A 16,993-nucleotide genomic window follows, 5' to 3' on the forward strand; every position below is an offset into this window, starting at 1 on the left:
TCAGCATGTGGTGGGTAAACACATGCACTCTCAGCTACACATCAGCTTTTTAAAGATAGAGTAACCTTCCTCAGTCAAAATTATCATGAGAGGGTCACCACTGCGGATAAACACTAGAGACAATCATGAAAAACAAGCTGTATTTGTGAGATTTGGTTTGAGCGTCTAATCTCCCCTGTTTGCAAATTGCACCTCAGTGTGTTAGAATTGCCTCTGCTGTGTAAGAATTGCTAAAAATAGTCTAATGACTAACACCATCCAAAGTACACTGAAAGGACGTGATGTTCTGTGCACCAAGAAATGACAGCATGTATGTGACTCAATGATTCTGTCAAGCCTCATAAACATCCCTTTTTTACAAATAAAGGGCACACGTACACGTGGAAAACGTACTTTCACAAACGGGCTGACTTATAGCTATGCTGATCCAAGATCCGCCATTTTAACAGCCTGACAACAGAATCTCTAAAAGCCAATCATGACTGTGTTTGTTGCTCATCAGGGCTTGCATACTTGCTAAATCCATAGCGACAAAACAATATCTCTGGAAAGTAGGATGCATTCGCTTTTATCAAACTAGGGGCTTGCAGCAAGGGAGGCAGGGTGGTCAGTGGATCATTTGGATTAGACAGAACCACCCCTCCAAAACATGTTAATTTCAGTGAGGTTATACAGTAGGAAGGGGGGTATAATGTAATTCTTGAGCCTTCCTGTGATAAAATGGAAAAAATATTACAGATCCCTGGGAACTGTTTTAAACTGTGGGAATGGGAACAAAAATCCATTAACCTCTTCTTTTAGAATGATACAATTTCAAAAGCAAAAGAAACTCATTCTGCTTCCTCTCTTTGTCTTCTTACCCTCTATGACTTTTCCTGTTTGTTCGGCGACACTACCAGGGATGACTCTCGCAACATAGGCGCCAATCTCCCCTCGGCTGCCCGGGATCTCCTTGCCGCCGACCACCCGGATACCCAGACCGTTCCCTAAGCAAGCAAACATTAAGTGACAATCATGGTCTGTCCACAAGAAGGGAGATTCTTCATGGTGTCTGTATGACTTTGTACCTGACACGCTAGAGTCCCTCTGGTCTCTGGTGAGCTTGACACGAGTGTGAGGGAAGACGTAAGGGGCCAGTTTCATCTGAAAAAGACATGGATTAACATTACGTAATGGAATCATCTAGAAATCAGAATGATGCATAAAAGTTCTTAACTTAGAGATCACACTACCTTCACTGCCATGAAAATATGTTGGTGTGTGTGTGTGCGTGTGTGTGTGTGTGTGTGTGTGTGCGTGCGTACGTGCGTGGGTGCGCGTGCGTGGGTGCGTGCGCTCGTGGGTGCGTGCGTGGGTGCGTGCATGCGTGTGCGTGGGTGCGTGCGCTCGTGGGTGTGTGCGTGCGGGCGCTCGTGGGTGCGTGCGTGGGTGCTTGCGCTCGTGGGTGCGTGGGTGCCTGCGTGCGTAGGCGCGTGCGTGCGTGCGCGTGTGCCTGTGCGCGCGCGTGCATACGTGCGCGTGTTTTTAACATATGCACAATCATTAATTGGTCTTCTTTTGAATCAAGTTTTCAATTTTGTTGTATACCGGTTGTACAGGGTCCGGCAAAATGATCCGACACATTTGTAGGTCTCATAAAATGTAAATAAATTAAAGAAACAAAAACGTTGTTTTCCCCCGAAAAGTTCATATAATGCGATTTTGTTTTGTTTCCTTTCGTTTCATTTTCGAATAATGTTATTTGTTTTGTTTCAATTGCTAACATTGGACGGGTGAGCATCGCGCTTTCATTGTGGAAACGTTTATCAAGAACAAATCTGTAACTGCAACACAACGAGCGTTCCGTTTGCGCTTCAGACTTGGTAGACAAGATCCCGTACCTGCTCGAAACACGATCTTGTTATGGATTACTAACTTCAGAGCCAGTGGATCAGCATTGAATCAACCGGCCGACCTCACACCGCCAGAACTCCAGAAAATGTGGCAGCGGTAAGACCAAAATAACATTATGAGAAAACGAAACAAAAATGAAATGAAACGAAACGAAAGAAAACGGAATGGCATTATATGTACTTTTTGTTTCTTTAATTTATTTGCATTTTATTAAACCAACAACGGAGTCAGATCATTTTGCCGGACCCTGTACAATGACAATACAGGTATTCCATTCTATTGTATTTTAGTCACTGCTCATGCGGTCATTGGCTGGTCTTTGTCATGTTCTTAGTTTCCTGGTGTTCTTTGTATGTATCATTAGATCATTGTTCCCACCTGTTCTTGTTAGCCCCGCCCCTTGTATCGTCCAATCGGCTTTCTCAGCCAATTATGTCTTGTCCAGGTATTCCTCAATAAATCATCAATTTATCTGTATTTAGTTCCTTTCCTTCTGTTCAGTGTGTGTTTGGTCATTGTTCTTTGCCATCTGACCTACGTGCTTTGTTTTTGTAGGCTTCCCAAGTCACACCCAAGTCTTTTTTGTTAGTGTTTAATTGTTACTTTGTTGCCCGTTGTTTTTGATATCCTGTTTCTTCAGCTTTTCCACAAGCAGTAGTGCCCTGATTGTTTTTTTATTTCATTTAAATGAAATATTTCGTGACCAAGCCACGGCCCTGTATCCAAACTAATCAAAGTCCAAATCTAAACCAAATAAACTAGAAACATGATAAAATCTTTGGTCACTGGTCATTTTGGTCATTAGCCACCACTGTTGGCCACTCTACCCTTTAGACATCACTCATGCATCATCGTATTAATTTCTTTGGAAAATCTACTGTTAAGTAGGCATTGTGAAATGTGTGAAATATGCTGTAGTATAATTGTTTAGTGAATCGGTAACTCACTTGTCTCCTGTCTGCCATGTGCCTGGCCTGTGGCTGTCCTTCTCTTGGCTTGTCAAACCAGTCGGTGTCCTCTCGTCTCAGATGGTAGGCTGGGCAAGGAAAGGTAGCCGGTAAAAAAAAAAAAAATGTTAGTGAATAGGGGTTAGTCTATCTACTGGATGCTTTAGTTTAGGGTAAGTAAAGTAGAACTAAATCTTCAAATCAAGCTTTGGAAACGCTGTTTCCGATATGCATCACAAAGTCTGTTACACATCAATTCAATTGATGTCATATTGCCCAAAATGATTACATTTTCTCCGGCTTGACACGGTCCTTGACACGGTGGAGGAAATTCCATTGATGCTTAAACATATTATTCCTCCATCAGCTGGATCCTCAGGGCTTATATACTTTATATGCTTTCACCAACTAATTAGTACGTTTTATTCTGTCTTTCCAAGGATGGTAATAAGTTTTTGAAAGGTTATCAATTTAATGATATTTTTTTTTCATCTGGAGTTTTAGCAAATTATAGGTAGCAAATTCTAATTTAATTCTTGTTTCATTTCCTTTTAACATATAGCGGCTAAGTCAATTTGTTTACTTGTATGAGGGAAGGTTAAGAATGTTAGTATGACTATGCAGTATCTTTTATTGATATGTTGTTTAGATTCCATTCTCTTGAGAAACGTTAATCTCCCTTTGCTCTGTAGCTACTGAATTTGCCTTATTATCCTGTCCTATTTTCTGTGCATCTTGGCTGAAGAGCGCTTATCAGAATTAGAGGGAAACATTCTTATCAAGGATCAGTGTGCAGCAGTAATATCAACCTTGATTTTTTTTTTTTTAATCAGAAACTAATTGTAATTGAAACTTAAATCCAAGCACACATCTCTGTGGGAAAAACATACATGAACATGTGTAACCAGAAAAGGAACTGATATGCTTTACGGAATCAATGTGATGTGCAGCCATTCCTCAATGATGCATACTCACTGAGTCAGTGCAGAAGATGCGCTATTGTGATGGTTCATTCCCAAAATGAATTGCAACTAAGGGTTCCACTAAATGGCATGGGACTTTCTACCACTGAGATGCGGGTCATTCCAGAATGGATCCAGTCAGTATGTTCATAACTTAAAGAGAAGCGAATCATTCAGGAGAGTAATGATGTGCGACATGGAGGCGTACATTTTGTATGTTGCTACATGGGAGAATGCTGTCTCACCTTCTATATTCCAGTTTGGGCCTCCAGCTGGGATACAAAATTGTATATGTTTATATATATATTTTTTAAAGAAATGTTGTTGTTTTTTTGGAACAAAAGCGTGCAGCAGCCTGTAAAGTCAAGGAACTAAGCTTTTATGTAGCCTACTGGGAGTGTATGTTGGCACATGCATTAAAAGCGGGAGTTAATGTATGATGCATGCTTGAAACTACAGCAACCAACTAACCGCTACTTGTAGACACTTAAAGGAGAGTCACTATGAAAAAGACACAAGATATACTATAGGGGGAAAAGCTCATCCATCAACCAGTGTGTAAATGGGCCTTGAGAGTTGGTTAACTATGATACTCTACCGTGTGCGATACTTTCATGAAAGATTCTGGCTTCCTCTCTGTTCAACACCAGCACGGACTCACTGAGTCCTGTAATCAAGGCAGATTGACATTTATATGTGGGGTCAGCACACAAATCATCTTTTTTATCACTGACAAACAGCCTTCTAAAACAGTCCACACGCTGCATGGTATGTGAGTGTCATACTCATTCAATTCATCAAGACAGTGTTTTGAATTTGTTGTGTGAATGTGTGTTTTTCTGCTACAAATCTGGATTTCTACCGAAAACACCAATGAGGATAACTGAAAATATGAAACACATTGACTTTATTAGGACAGAAACTCAAATCATATACGCTGAATGCATCTCGAAAAACATGCAAGGATGCAAAATCAAATGCAGATAAAGACACTTAACCTAACACAATTTACACAATATGGCAATAGAATGAATTACTGCATACCTTTATTGCGGTACAAACATAATGTAATGAAGACTAAAAATATACAAAACAAAATGACAGTGCATGCATATGAAATCACACAAGAAATATTGATAGACCTGAATTGTGCCATACATAAACGCAAGCTTATGCATTACAAGTGGAAGCATCAAAATGATGAACTGCATGCTGCAACATATCTAATGGAATGATTTTCACCATGACAGAGAAAAAATGTACAGTAACATGGAACTAGCAACGCTTACTGTAACTACTGATGATAGAATAAATAACATGTAAGATCATTCAACAGTAGCATGCATGACAAGCAAGTCCACACAGTTGAGTTCTTGCAACAGTCTCTGGTTCCATTTACCTTCACTGTCCGACATGGCACCTTGTAAGTCGTCCATGATGTATGCGATATCTCGATCATAGCCGCGAGTTCGAGATTCTTCCCTCATGTGTTGTTGGACCTCTGGCAGGGAATGGCTTGAGCCGAACTGGTCCCTGGAGTCAGCAGAAATTGGTGGGAGAGGTCCTGCTGATGCCCGAGCCATACCCATTGGCTGGCCTACCGGGCTCAGTGGGCTTTCCTCCTCAGAGTTCTGAGCCACGATGGGGATACGGCCCCGGCTATGGCTGATAGGCAAACTGGTGGGCTTTGTTCTGGTCACGCCAGGACCAAATGCTGCGTCCAACACTTCCACCTCAGTTTTAAGTCGTAGTGAGGAGCTGGAAAGGTCCCGTTTGATTGATAGATCCAAGCCATAGACAGAGGAGGGTCGGGAAGAAGGACGAGATGATGGTCTGGAACGGCTGCCACTTGGATAGGTACCATCATCCTGGGCAGAAGCCCTAATAGTGGACCCGAGTCCAAGAGACTGCCCCAGAGAACCACCAAGATTAGCTCCCACTGAGGAGCCCAAATATTTTTGCTGCTCTGTTAAGTTCTTTCTCAGTCCAAACGTAATCTCATCCTGAAGAAGCCTTGCCCTGGCAGCCAGGTTTGTGACAGAGGAAGCTCCGGATCCCATGTAGCTGCCAAAGCTTGCCTCCAAATCCCGACTCTCCTGAATAGGGGAAAATTTGGTGATGGCCTTTGGGTCTATTAAAGCCTTTTTGTTCTTCATCTGTTTCTGGTAAATTACAGCAGCTGGGAGTTGTTTTGCAGCCTGCTTCTCAAGTGTGAGCCTTCCAATGCTGTATTTTTCACCTTTAGGAAAGTGTCGAAAACTGCTATCGCTGGACAGATAATGGGGAAGGCCCAAGGCTGATAAATGTTCTAGTCCTTCAGTTCCCCTACGGAACTCCTGCTTGATCTGTTGCTTAAGTAGCTTTAACTCATAGGGCTCTTCCATACTGTCTTCCTCTCCTTTACCATAACCTTGAAGTTGGGACTGGCCTAAAAAATCTGCTACCTAAAGGGGGGAAAAGGAAAAATTATAAGTGCAACAGAAAGGATAGTGGAGAAAGAGTTGACAAAGGTGATTATGAAGAAAAATGATGGGGGTGTACCTCTGTGCGCCTGACTTCAGCTGCCCTAAGTAGTCTGTCTGTCTTGGATAGCTCTTTATCAGGCAGGTTAAATCCAGAACCCAAGCTAGAGGTACCCAATCCTGTGGATCCCTTGGTAAGTTCTCCTATGTCCTCAATCAGCACATAGTTCCTGGCATGGTGGTGGTCGATGTCAGCGTAGAATGAATCCGCAGAGATGCTTGACATGGGACTAGAGGCCATGCTTCTCTCCTCTAGCCCAAGCCTCAAGTCCAAGCTACCGTATTTGCCTCCGAGATGGGCCACCCCAAAGCCGCTTTCTGAGGAGGTTGGCACAATGATTAGAGGCTGGTTACGGATGACCTCATAGTTAGTGGAGATCTTGGGCTCTAAATCAGACATGTTGGTTTGACGCTGCTTTCCTTGTTGTAAGAGCAGAGCATGCTGGTAGCTGCTTGATTGATCCTGACTGTGGGAGAGGGAAAGTGTTGAGACATGTTGGTACGGAGACACCTGTTGATGGTAAACAGACTGCGGTTCATACAGATTGTGTTGGGTATAATGGCTTGTGGTTTGAGTCTGGGGGACATACTGGCCGTAATGAGAGTAGGGACTTGTGAGTGTGTTGTACTGGGAATCAGCTTCTGTATGCGGGGGTATGAACTGATCAAAGTCTGACTGGGGCGCCGTGCGTGGCCTCTCCAGGCCATCACCTCTGTCATCTCTAATGTTGCTAACCTCACTGTCTGACATGTAATCTCTTTCTTCTGCCACCCCCTGGAGATAGGCCCTCTCCCTTTTCTCTCGCTCTTTCAGCAAGACCTCCTTTCGACGATTGATACCCATCTCCAGGTACCTGCAATAATACAGTATCATCTGTCATCTTGTTGTTAATTAAGGAACATTTCTTAGAACTTTCCAAACAAGGAAAATACTATCGGTTCTCACACAATAATACCTTTCACTATGTGTGAGTTTGGAGCTGTCTCACTGAATGATGTCAAGGCAGCCTTTTAGCCCATAAGCTAGTAAGTGTGGGCATCATGCAGATGGATTAGGGAGGATGATCGCAAAAAAGGGATGAGAGCAATGGTATTAATCAAATTTATGGGTGACAACCAGAATCATGTAACAGACTGTCATACAATCTATAAAAGCATTTTTTTTTTTATCTGTAGCATCTCACCGTAGCTTTGCATCAATTTCCTTTTCCTCTTCGTCCAGTTCAGCTTGTTTCTTGCGTAGTTTTGAAGATTCCCTCTCTACCATATCAAGCTCTTTGTCAATGTCCTGCAGGATCTTAGCCCTGGCCATTGTAGTACTGCGAGCAAGCCGACGACGGGCAGAGTTGGTGCTGTAGCCTGCGCGTCCCATTAGCGGGTCTTCTTCGGGAGGTGGGTCGGGGAGTGTCCGTTTGACCTTCTTACCTGTACTACAGGGGGACCCTCGACCCTGGAACACATCAACAAAGAGTGAATAAAACGATTTTTTTTATCAGTATTGCTGATTGTATTCTGAAATTGACTTTGTAACTCACTGAATATGTGTCAGCATAGTAGACTCCCATTCTGCCTTCTGTGGTAGGACTCAAAGACTTCTGACCCGGCTTCAACCGAGGACAAGAGGAAAATCTGCTTGGGTCAGCAGTGAGCATTCTCTGTCCTACAACTGATGTATCATGCGATAGAGGGGGCACTGATGTATAGAAACCTCTCGACCTTGCAGTGGCATCAGTTGTGAGATGTGTGCTGTAACCCACGTCAGCAGGTGTATGCCTTCTGTCCGATTCTGTCTGACAGCTCAGACTGCCCCCTCTTCGAGAGCTTTCAGGAGCTGAGATATGTTTGATTATTTCCACCTTGGTGTCCATCTGGACTTTGGGTCTTTTGATAGATCCAGAGTGGTCAGTCTGAACAGATATCTCAGCAACTGTCTGGACAGCAATGCTGGACACCTTTGAGCTATGTTTTCCTTCACTACTGTGTTTTCGGGTACGTCTTCTAGACTTTGCAGGAGCATCCCATTCGTCTTGGTCCTCATCATCACTCTGAGCCGAACTATCAATGTTTCTTTTGTTCTTCTTCCGTCTTCCAACATGCTGCTTTTCGGCTGAGTCTTCATCGTCTGTCTGCACCCCACTGTCAATGATTTTTTTGCCTGTGTCCTGATTGTTTTGAAGCCGCTTCCCTGTGTTATGCTGGTCCTGACTTTCCTCTAATTGTTTTCCAATAGATGGACCTGAAGGCTCATCCTTTACAGGCCAGTATTGTCCACTGTCCCCTACTCCTGCATACTTGGCCTCAAGTAGGTTTGTCGTCGTACCTGTACTAACATAGTGCTCATTTAACTGCCGTTGGAGTTGAAGCTGGAGTTGCTGGATTTGCTGCAATTGCTCTTTCTGCTGGGTATAAGTCTCCTGTTGGGCCATCATGTGAGCATGGTGTTCTTCTTCTTGTTGCATGAGAAGCTGTTGTTTTAGAGCCTGGAGCTCCTCAAGCTCTTGTTGCACCATAAGTTGCTCCTGTTCACGATAGCGCTGGATCTCCTGTCTCTCCCACTCTAACTCCTCAGCAAGACAGAGCTGTTTAAGCTTCTCTAGCTCTAGAAACTCCCTCTCCATCTGGTACTGAGCCATCTTGGTGCTGTCTAAACCAGGGAATATTGGAGACAAGGCTAATACATCTAGAGAAGCTGCGAGTGCTTCCAATGTGGCATCTGAATACATTTCTGGGTACCCTGTTATGATGTCGGCCAATGCTGTGGGTAGAAATTCCTTTGGTACCCCTGTGTCGTAAGGAATGATTTGACCGTGGTCTGTGGGAGGAATGAATCCAAACTGTTGGGGCACAACCTGATTCTGGACTGTTGATGTGGGGACTAAGGTAGAGCTAAAGATGGAGCCAGGTTGTGTGGTAACAGCATATGTTGATGGAACAGGGGCTGAGACAGAGGAGTAAACTATTCCCTCTGAAGTTCTTAGACCACTGGTGACACCAAACACAGTGAGTGTGTCCTGAGAAGATGGAGGAGTCACTCCAGCAAAGTCTGATGTGGCTTTACTAGTGTAGTTTAGAGCTTTACCTGCCACAACAAGACAGGGGGATATTGTTTATTATTTGAAATACACACCATGATTTTGTCTATGAAATTAAAGCCACTTAAACCGGATTCAGAACATGTCCATGCACATGCATATTTGAAGTCATTTTGGCTAACAAGATGCAAAGCCAAAATATTGTGGGAGCACACGCAGGCAAACACATGCATCTGTTTGAAAAAGAAAAAACAACACAGTTACTGAAACAATACAATTAAAAGAGCAGCAACAAGACGCAGAAATAAAAAAAACGACTGAAAGGCCAATTTATCATGCAGCACAAACGTCACTATACTCACCAATCGGAAGTTTGGTGGCAGTGAGATCTATAGCTCCATCTGGAGAGCCATTGAGGTAGTCATAGTCTTTGTTGGGATCATAGGGAAAGAGTCGCACCTCTCTGAGGCTGGTCTCAGGTAGTGATGATTTTTCACCATTTATACCTGTGAGAACATTCTGTCCAGCATCAGCGTACTGGTTGGCATCTCTGTGGACCAAACGGTTGTCAGGCTGAGTTGTGACAGGTGGTTGTGTTCGACAACTTCCTGTGAAGGGTAATTTGTATATGACATCACAGCATACACTCCTTCTACCAGCTGTGAGGTCAACTGGTGTCTCATCATCCTCAACAACAGTGGTTACTACTTCAGGGCTTGTTCCGGATAAAGCTACCATAGACCTTACTGGTCTATAGTTGGACAAATCCATGGCACCTGTTGCCTCCAAAGATAGTACATTGTTGATATCTGTTGCGGCAGAGGTAACCGATTGTTTGCCTTCTCTGATGAGTGCTCCATATGAAAGATTAATTGGTATGTCTTGAGCTGTGGATGGTACAGCAGCAACTACAGGCTGGGCATTCACTGGTCTGTAGACAATTTGTGCTACTGGTTCGCATGGTTTGTATGTGGTGAGAGGCAAGGGTAAGGATGTAACAGGCCCCTGCAAGTCGAGAGGTTTCTCTGCTGGAGGGTTGCCGAATGAAGCAATGGTTGCCGTGCACGTGACGATTGTGATGCTGTCAGTTACTAGAGCCAGTGTAGTTGCAGGGACAACCTCGGCACTAAGATTTATTATTTTTGGCTGCACAGCTGTGATTTGACGCACAGAATCATTGGATGACGGTCGATATAACTCTGGTGGAGTCAAATCCATGCCTTGTTCAGTCATCTTCTCACCAACCTTCATGGTGCGTAAATCCATTACATCTCCACGATAGATTATCTTATCATTTTGCTTCGGGTGAGTTTGGTATTTTCTTTCATCTGATTTTATGGTGGGCGCTATTTTGGGGGGAGTATGCTGTGGAAGTCTTTCATGGACAACAGACACAGTAGTTCTCTGGACCTCTGTGGTGACGACTTGAGTGACTAAACTTGGCTGAATTTCAGCAGGCTGACCTGTAGTTGAAACTGAAGAAGAGTACTTGTGACTCAAACTAGAGACAACTTTCTCAGGTCCTCGAATCTCTTGGCTTTCAATGGACTCTTGCTGAATTTTAGTGATGGTGATGGGCGCAATGGCTCCACTGGGTGGGATGTCCTGTGCGGCAGGTATTGAGGTTCTCCTTTTATACGCCTCTGTTTTTATTATCTCTAATGGGTGATCATATTCAGATGAATATGCTAATAGCTGTGGTGGTTCAACTGGAGGAAATGAATCTGTTCTGTTAAACCCATAATCAGGAATCTCTTTTTCCGCTGGCATGTTTATTACCAAGGGCTGCTGCATGGTTAAAGACTGTGTCCTTGTGGCAGAAACGGCCCCAGTGTTGACAACCTGGGCAGACACTTCATAATCTGTAGGAAAGGTAAATATTTCACTTGTGCTGTATGGTTGCTTTCCTATGGATGATATTGAGGTCCTCCTTTCACTTGAAGTTTGTTCAGCTGTAACGTCACGTGACATTGAATCCACTGCCTGAGATTGTATCATGGACGACAATGGCGCTTGTCTCACAGCAACCTCCATTGTTTCAGTATGTGTTGGGTCTGGTTGCAATGCAATGACTTCAAATGGAGGTGTTGAAAATGGCACGGCTGTTGTTCCATAGACTTCAGGCATATAGTAAGTAACAGGAGGCTCTTCTCGCTGCGGTATTGCATGTTTTGACTCCATTACAACAGATGCAGGAAGTAATTCAGAAGCAGGTGCAACCTCTTGATGCAATGTTGGTATATCTGGAATGGTAACGACATAATCCTTTAGTGGTTCTGTCACAGGTGGTTGAGGGGCCCTCCACCCGGCTGCAGAATAGGGTATTGGCTGAGTTGCTGCAGATAGATGTTGACTCATTGCGATTGGTGACCTTGGTGCTGTCTCTGTGACCACGATTCCATCAGCAGTTTCTGGTTGTGAGTGCACATTTTCCATTTCAATTTCATGTTGTAGGCAAAGACCACTAGAGTATACTGAAACTGTATTTTCCTGGGGAATTAGTACATCTGAAGCTAATCTAGGCTCTAGAAAAAGAGAGACATGTTCGGTGGGAGCCTGTTGGGTTGGCATTGTTTGTAGTTGGACCACAGGAACTTCAGCGTCGGATAAAACATTTTGTGAAAGTCCTATGCCTTCTGAGACTATTTTTTTACGTTGAGTGATATTTAAGTCAGACAGTGATTTTGCAGAGCTTGTACTCTGCTCAACTGTTGTTGAAGTCTCAAAGATATTTTCTTGCATTGTTGATGATGGCAAGGGCTGATAAATGGCTTGTTGTTGCTGCATTATCACAGGTGTGTTTGGCTTCTTTATTGGGTCTGGTACACTATGGGCCTGAATTAATGTTTCCGTATCAGTGTATGCCACAAAATAATCTCTTTCGGACTGCACTTTAGAGACCGCCGTATTATTAGGTGACACCTGTTCTAATGGAACAGTTGAAGCTAAGGGTATTGGGGGCGGATGCCTTACAGTGGGGACCGATGCCCTCCGTACAGTGGCCTGTGCTGAAAATGTTTGACTGGGGATATTCTGCTCTAAAGGGGTGGTTCGAACTTCTGGCCCTTTTGTAGCTGGAATAGATCCTCGTCTTATTGGTGCCTGGACTGTAATCACTTCTGTTGGTGAACCAGGCTCGGACGGCAGAGTTATCACCACATATGTTTTCAAAGATTTGGCATGCCTTGGTGATAACGGTGACTTGGGAGATGTTGCCCCTGACTTACTCTCTACAGGTCGAGTCAAACTGAGTGACAGGGCATTTGGAGGTGCTTTGGTCCTAGGCAGTGTTGCAGCTTTTAGTGCAACAACAGGAGGTGGTTTGACACTTTCTCCTGGTTTGTGGCTGAAAACCAGTCCAGCTGGAATTATTACAGGCTTAGGTGGTATTGGTGGAGGAGCCTTGGAAGAAGGACTAGCGCCCGCTTTTGCAACCGAATCCTGGTATCCTGTTGCTGAAGCAGGAACTGGAGGCTTTGGATAAATACTGGGCTTTGAGAATGTCAAAGGAGGTGGTGGAGGTGTATCAGCTACAGGTATTTCAACCATTTCTGTAACATTAGTTCCCACAGCAGGTTTAGGTGGGAGTGGTGGAACTTCTGACACTGTACAGGATTGTAACATTGAATCTGTCCCATGGTGTGTGACTGTTTGACTGGTTGGTACCTGAGATGCCGAAGATGCTGCCGTGCTGTCTTGAAGGCTTCGGGAAATCCTAGCTGTGTTTTCAACACTTGGCACTATGATCACCACATGCCCTGCTCTCGTTGGGGTCACTATCTGAGCTACAGCCACATCATCAGGTTTCATATCCTCCATTCTTGGCTGTATATCAACAATTACAGACTGCATTGGCTGGGCCGCAACAGTGACTCCTGTAGTGATAGTGGAAGACACAATGGTGGAGACATTCTGAGCACCCTTTATCGGTAGCTGATTACCACCATGCTCAGGTAGTGAAACTGATGTTGATCGCGGCGGAGGGGGAGGTGGAACTTTCTTTTTTACTATAGTAGTTGATGGGATAGATAGAGGGACCATCGATGTGGATGCTGGCTGGACTGAGTGTACAACATTTGGTTGTGCCTGGGCAGTGATTGCTGTGATTGTTGAGAGTGGTGCAGATGTTTCTGTTGGAAATTGAGATGTAGTTGAAACTAGGTCTGGCATCTGGACAATTACTGGTTCTTGGTAGGGTACTGGAATAACAGTCGAAGTAGGCACAAGAGCTGGAGATGGAACAGATCCTTGAAAACTACTTGTAACTAGTGATCCAGTAAACTGACCGGCTGGTTTGACTGTGACAGGGACAGGCTCTGGTCTTGAGGTTGAGACCTCTACCACTGACGGAGCCTCAGTAGGCATTTGGGAGGGAGATGTAACCAGATCTGGCATTTCAACTATAACTGGAGGAGGAGTCTCCCCTGAGGCTGACTTTAAAGGTACAGGAACAGATGACATAACTTGGACTGGTTCAGTTGTTTCCGCTTTAGCTGGATCGGACACCACATCTGGAATTGCTACTGTAACTGTAGTGCTTTCGCTAGAAGATTCTTCATCTTTAGCGGACATGAATGATGAACCCTCTCGAGCAGTTTGAGTCAAGAAAGAAGCTGTCGGTGTCGAAAGAGGCGTTGAGTCTGATGATTGAGGTGTTTGAGCCTGGTAGGATGAAGACGTGGCATTAGATTCCATGCTGGAATCGGGTGTGGCCGGTGAAGTTGGTGGTGACTGTGGCGATACAGGGGAAGGTGTAGTGGTCAGTTCTGGGGCTAATATTGGAGTTGGAATAGGTTTTGGTTCTGGGACTTCACAGACCAGCGATATCGGTTCCATTTCGGTTGTCTCGGACAAAGGTGGGCTTATGGATTGATCATCTTTAGTTTCGGAATCATCACTCGGGGTAATGTCGGATGAAATACCAACACCATACTCATCTGGTAGACTGTCATCCTCGTCCTCTCCTGATGAACACTGTGTAATTTTGAGGTCAGGTATGGGGAAGAGTGCTTTTCTAAGTGCAGGATCAAGCGGTACCATGGGTCGAACAAAATCTATTGAGCCAGATGTAGTGCTTGGAACAGTTATCTCAGATCGCTTAGGAGGTTCACTGGGACGTGGTGGAGCTGGTCGTTTTTTCTTCTTGACTGGTGCTTCATCAGAAGGTTCACCAGTTTGAGGAGTCATGCTTTCTCCAGTGTGTGATGCGACTTCTGTGGGCATGATTACAACACAGGTCTCGGAATCTGGAGGAGACACAGATGAGACAGATTCCAATGCTGTCTGGGCCTGTTTAAACTCTTGTTCGATCATCATCAATTCCCTCTTTTTTTCCATCATCTCCTCATAAACCTCCTCTGGAGACCTGAGTTTCTTCAAAGGTTCAGGGCTGATTTCTTGTTTGATAACTTCAAAGTCAGTCATCATTATCTCAGGCTCCTCAACCAAGGATTCATAAAGATAGTCTTCGATTGACATGCCACCATAGAGCGGCTCAACACTTGGAGGGCTGTCACCTGGGATAGCTTTGGCCTTCTGGAGAATGTCCTCATATGCTTCTTCTGCACTCTTTAATGATTTTGAAATACTTTCCTTCTCTTCAAATGACTCAGATGAAATGAATGGTATCACTGTTGGAGAAGGTTTGTCTCCTCTCTGTACAGCCTGCTTTGATTCTGGCTCTGATTCTATGCTCGCCCAGTACTCTGAACCAGATGTTTTTGCTTGTCTAAGATCCTCTGCAGAGGATGTACTTTGATCGGAGGACAATTGACCATGCACATTGAGTTGGCTCTTTTCTTTGCGAAATTTCTCATCCTCGGAGGAGTCTTCAATGGTGGGGAGTGGTTGGGTCGCATGTCTGTGTTTACCCTTGCGAAACTGTTTGTCCCCGCTAATCCTCCTGTGACTTGGACTGCTATCACTGTCCTCCTCCAGTGATGATGCTGATGTAGGTGACGACCCTGGAGTGAAGCTAGACGCTTGAACGCTCGATGAGCCCTTTGACAGGGATTCAGTGATGCTTTCTACCTCTTCATCAGTGCTTTGTCTATGTCTAATGACTGGAATAGCTTTCTTTAAGGTCGTGCTGGGAATTGTTTCATGTGTAGTTGCCTCACTTGTCGTTAGGGGGGATTTTGTCCATACTAGCGCGCCATCATTGTCTGTGCAGCCTTTGCTTGACAGTGATTTGCGTTTTATGGAGGCATTATCAAGCTCAGCTTTCTTGATAAGTTCCTCATTGGACAATTTCCTTTCTTTCTCTTCCTCCGAGAGAGACATTTCCTCTTCGCCACCCATATCCATGATCTGACTGCGAAGGAAGTCTTCATCTTCTACAGACGAGTCAGCGCTTTCCGTTTTGATTTCTTCACTGATAGATGATACATCGGTCACCTTCAGTCTCCTCCTCTGAATCTCAGGGGAGGGTGAAGGTGTGAAATCACTCCCGCTGCTCTCTTCCATTGCTGGAAAACTAAGCCGCCTTTTCCCACCTCCAACAGCCTCCTTATCTGGCAGGATTTTCTCCTCTTCTGCGTCATTTTTAGTCACACTGCACACACCCTGCTCCATATTTGGTTCCTCTGACAAGGGTAATATCTGGGGTTGAGTATCTTCAACTTTAGACATTGCCTTGAAAACTGGCTTGGGCACATCTTGGTTCTCGAGTTCATCATGAGATTTCTCCAATTTTATAGGCTCTTTTTCTGTATCGTCTCCCACCTAAAACACACAAACACAACCTATCTGTAGAAAAAACTTTTGCAAAGAACAATTCTATTAGGCCATGATAAAAACACATGTGTTCTTATAAAAACAAACTTTTCTTACTGTCATGGTCATGTCCTTTGTAGAATCTAACTGTGACTTTGGGAGAAGGGCCATGTTAGTCTTGTTTTCAGCGGATTTTTCCACAACTTTATGGCTGTCAGTTGGTGTCAACTGTAAGACATCTGATGGTTCTTGAGACTGCTCCTGAACCTGAACTTTCTGAGCAGATTTGATAGGCTCACTTACTTTAATTTGGTCTCCGGCACTTGACATTTTGACAGCAATCGGCTCTGATGAGGGATGCTTTGTTTCCTCTGCAGAAACCTCTGCTTTTACTTCTGAGAGGTCAGGTTTTAATATTTGGGGAATTTCTTTCCCACTTGCCTCTGCTTTCTGTAATTCTGCTTCTCTGTCAACAGTTGCACTCTTGGAAACATCTGTGCTTGGCAATGTAGGTTCAGAGACCATTATTGATTGCACAGTTTCCGCTGCAGGTTCAACTAAATGCTTTTTTTCCTCTTGAACTGGTGTGTCCTTCACTGTTTTGGGTAAAAGTGAAGACTCGTGTTCCGCCTTTGTCAAAGCTACCACTTCTGGCGTTTCCAATTTTGTTGTTGTTCCTGTCGTTACAGTCTTGGTGTAGGTTGGCGTACTTGGCGTCTTTTGAATTACATTTGCAGGCTCGACCTTTGCAGAGCTTAGCTTCGGCTCTACATTTTTGGTTGCAAGTATGCCTTGGGTATCTTGTGGTGTCAATATAGGTGAAGGCTGAGAAATGTTCCTTGAGTCTCCGAGTTGCCCCAACATAGCCTTTTGGGTGTGGCAGGTGAGACACAGCCACTCTTTCTGTAATAAAAAAATAAATA

At 44.3% G+C, this 16,993-nt stretch overlaps 1 protein-coding gene across 2 annotated transcripts in view; it reads right to left on the minus strand.

Moving 5' to 3' along the window:
- pclob (piccolo presynaptic cytomatrix protein b) overlaps positions 1 to 16,993 on the minus strand; it is a 43,721-nt gene that overhangs the window by 11,929 nt on the left and 14,799 nt on the right. For both annotated transcript variants that reach the window (XM_085914905.1, XM_085914904.1), the window contains 11 exons: positions 16,188 to 16,973; positions 9,719 to 16,079; positions 7,860 to 9,403; positions 7,509 to 7,774; positions 6,344 to 7,178; positions 5,202 to 6,246; positions 4,401 to 4,469; positions 4,048 to 4,074; positions 2,841 to 2,929; positions 1,068 to 1,143; positions 861 to 986 (listed from right to left, as the gene is read on the minus strand). In XM_085914905.1, coding sequence (XP_085771031.1) covers positions 861 to 986; positions 1,068 to 1,143; positions 2,841 to 2,929; positions 4,048 to 4,074; positions 4,401 to 4,469; positions 5,202 to 6,246; positions 6,344 to 7,178; positions 7,509 to 7,774; positions 7,860 to 9,403; positions 9,719 to 16,079; positions 16,188 to 16,973 — 11,224 coding nt within the window. The remainder of the gene's footprint in view (positions 1 to 860; positions 987 to 1,067; positions 1,144 to 2,840; positions 2,930 to 4,047; positions 4,075 to 4,400; positions 4,470 to 5,201; positions 6,247 to 6,343; positions 7,179 to 7,508; positions 7,775 to 7,859; positions 9,404 to 9,718; positions 16,080 to 16,187; positions 16,974 to 16,993) is intronic.

The sequence above is a fragment of the Syngnathus leptorhynchus genome, chromosome 6 (genome assembly GCF_054491065.1).
Source record: "Syngnathus leptorhynchus isolate UIUO chromosome 6, UIUO_Slep, whole genome shotgun sequence".
NCBI classification, from domain to species: Eukaryota; Metazoa; Chordata; class Actinopteri; order Syngnathiformes; family Syngnathidae; genus Syngnathus; species Syngnathus leptorhynchus.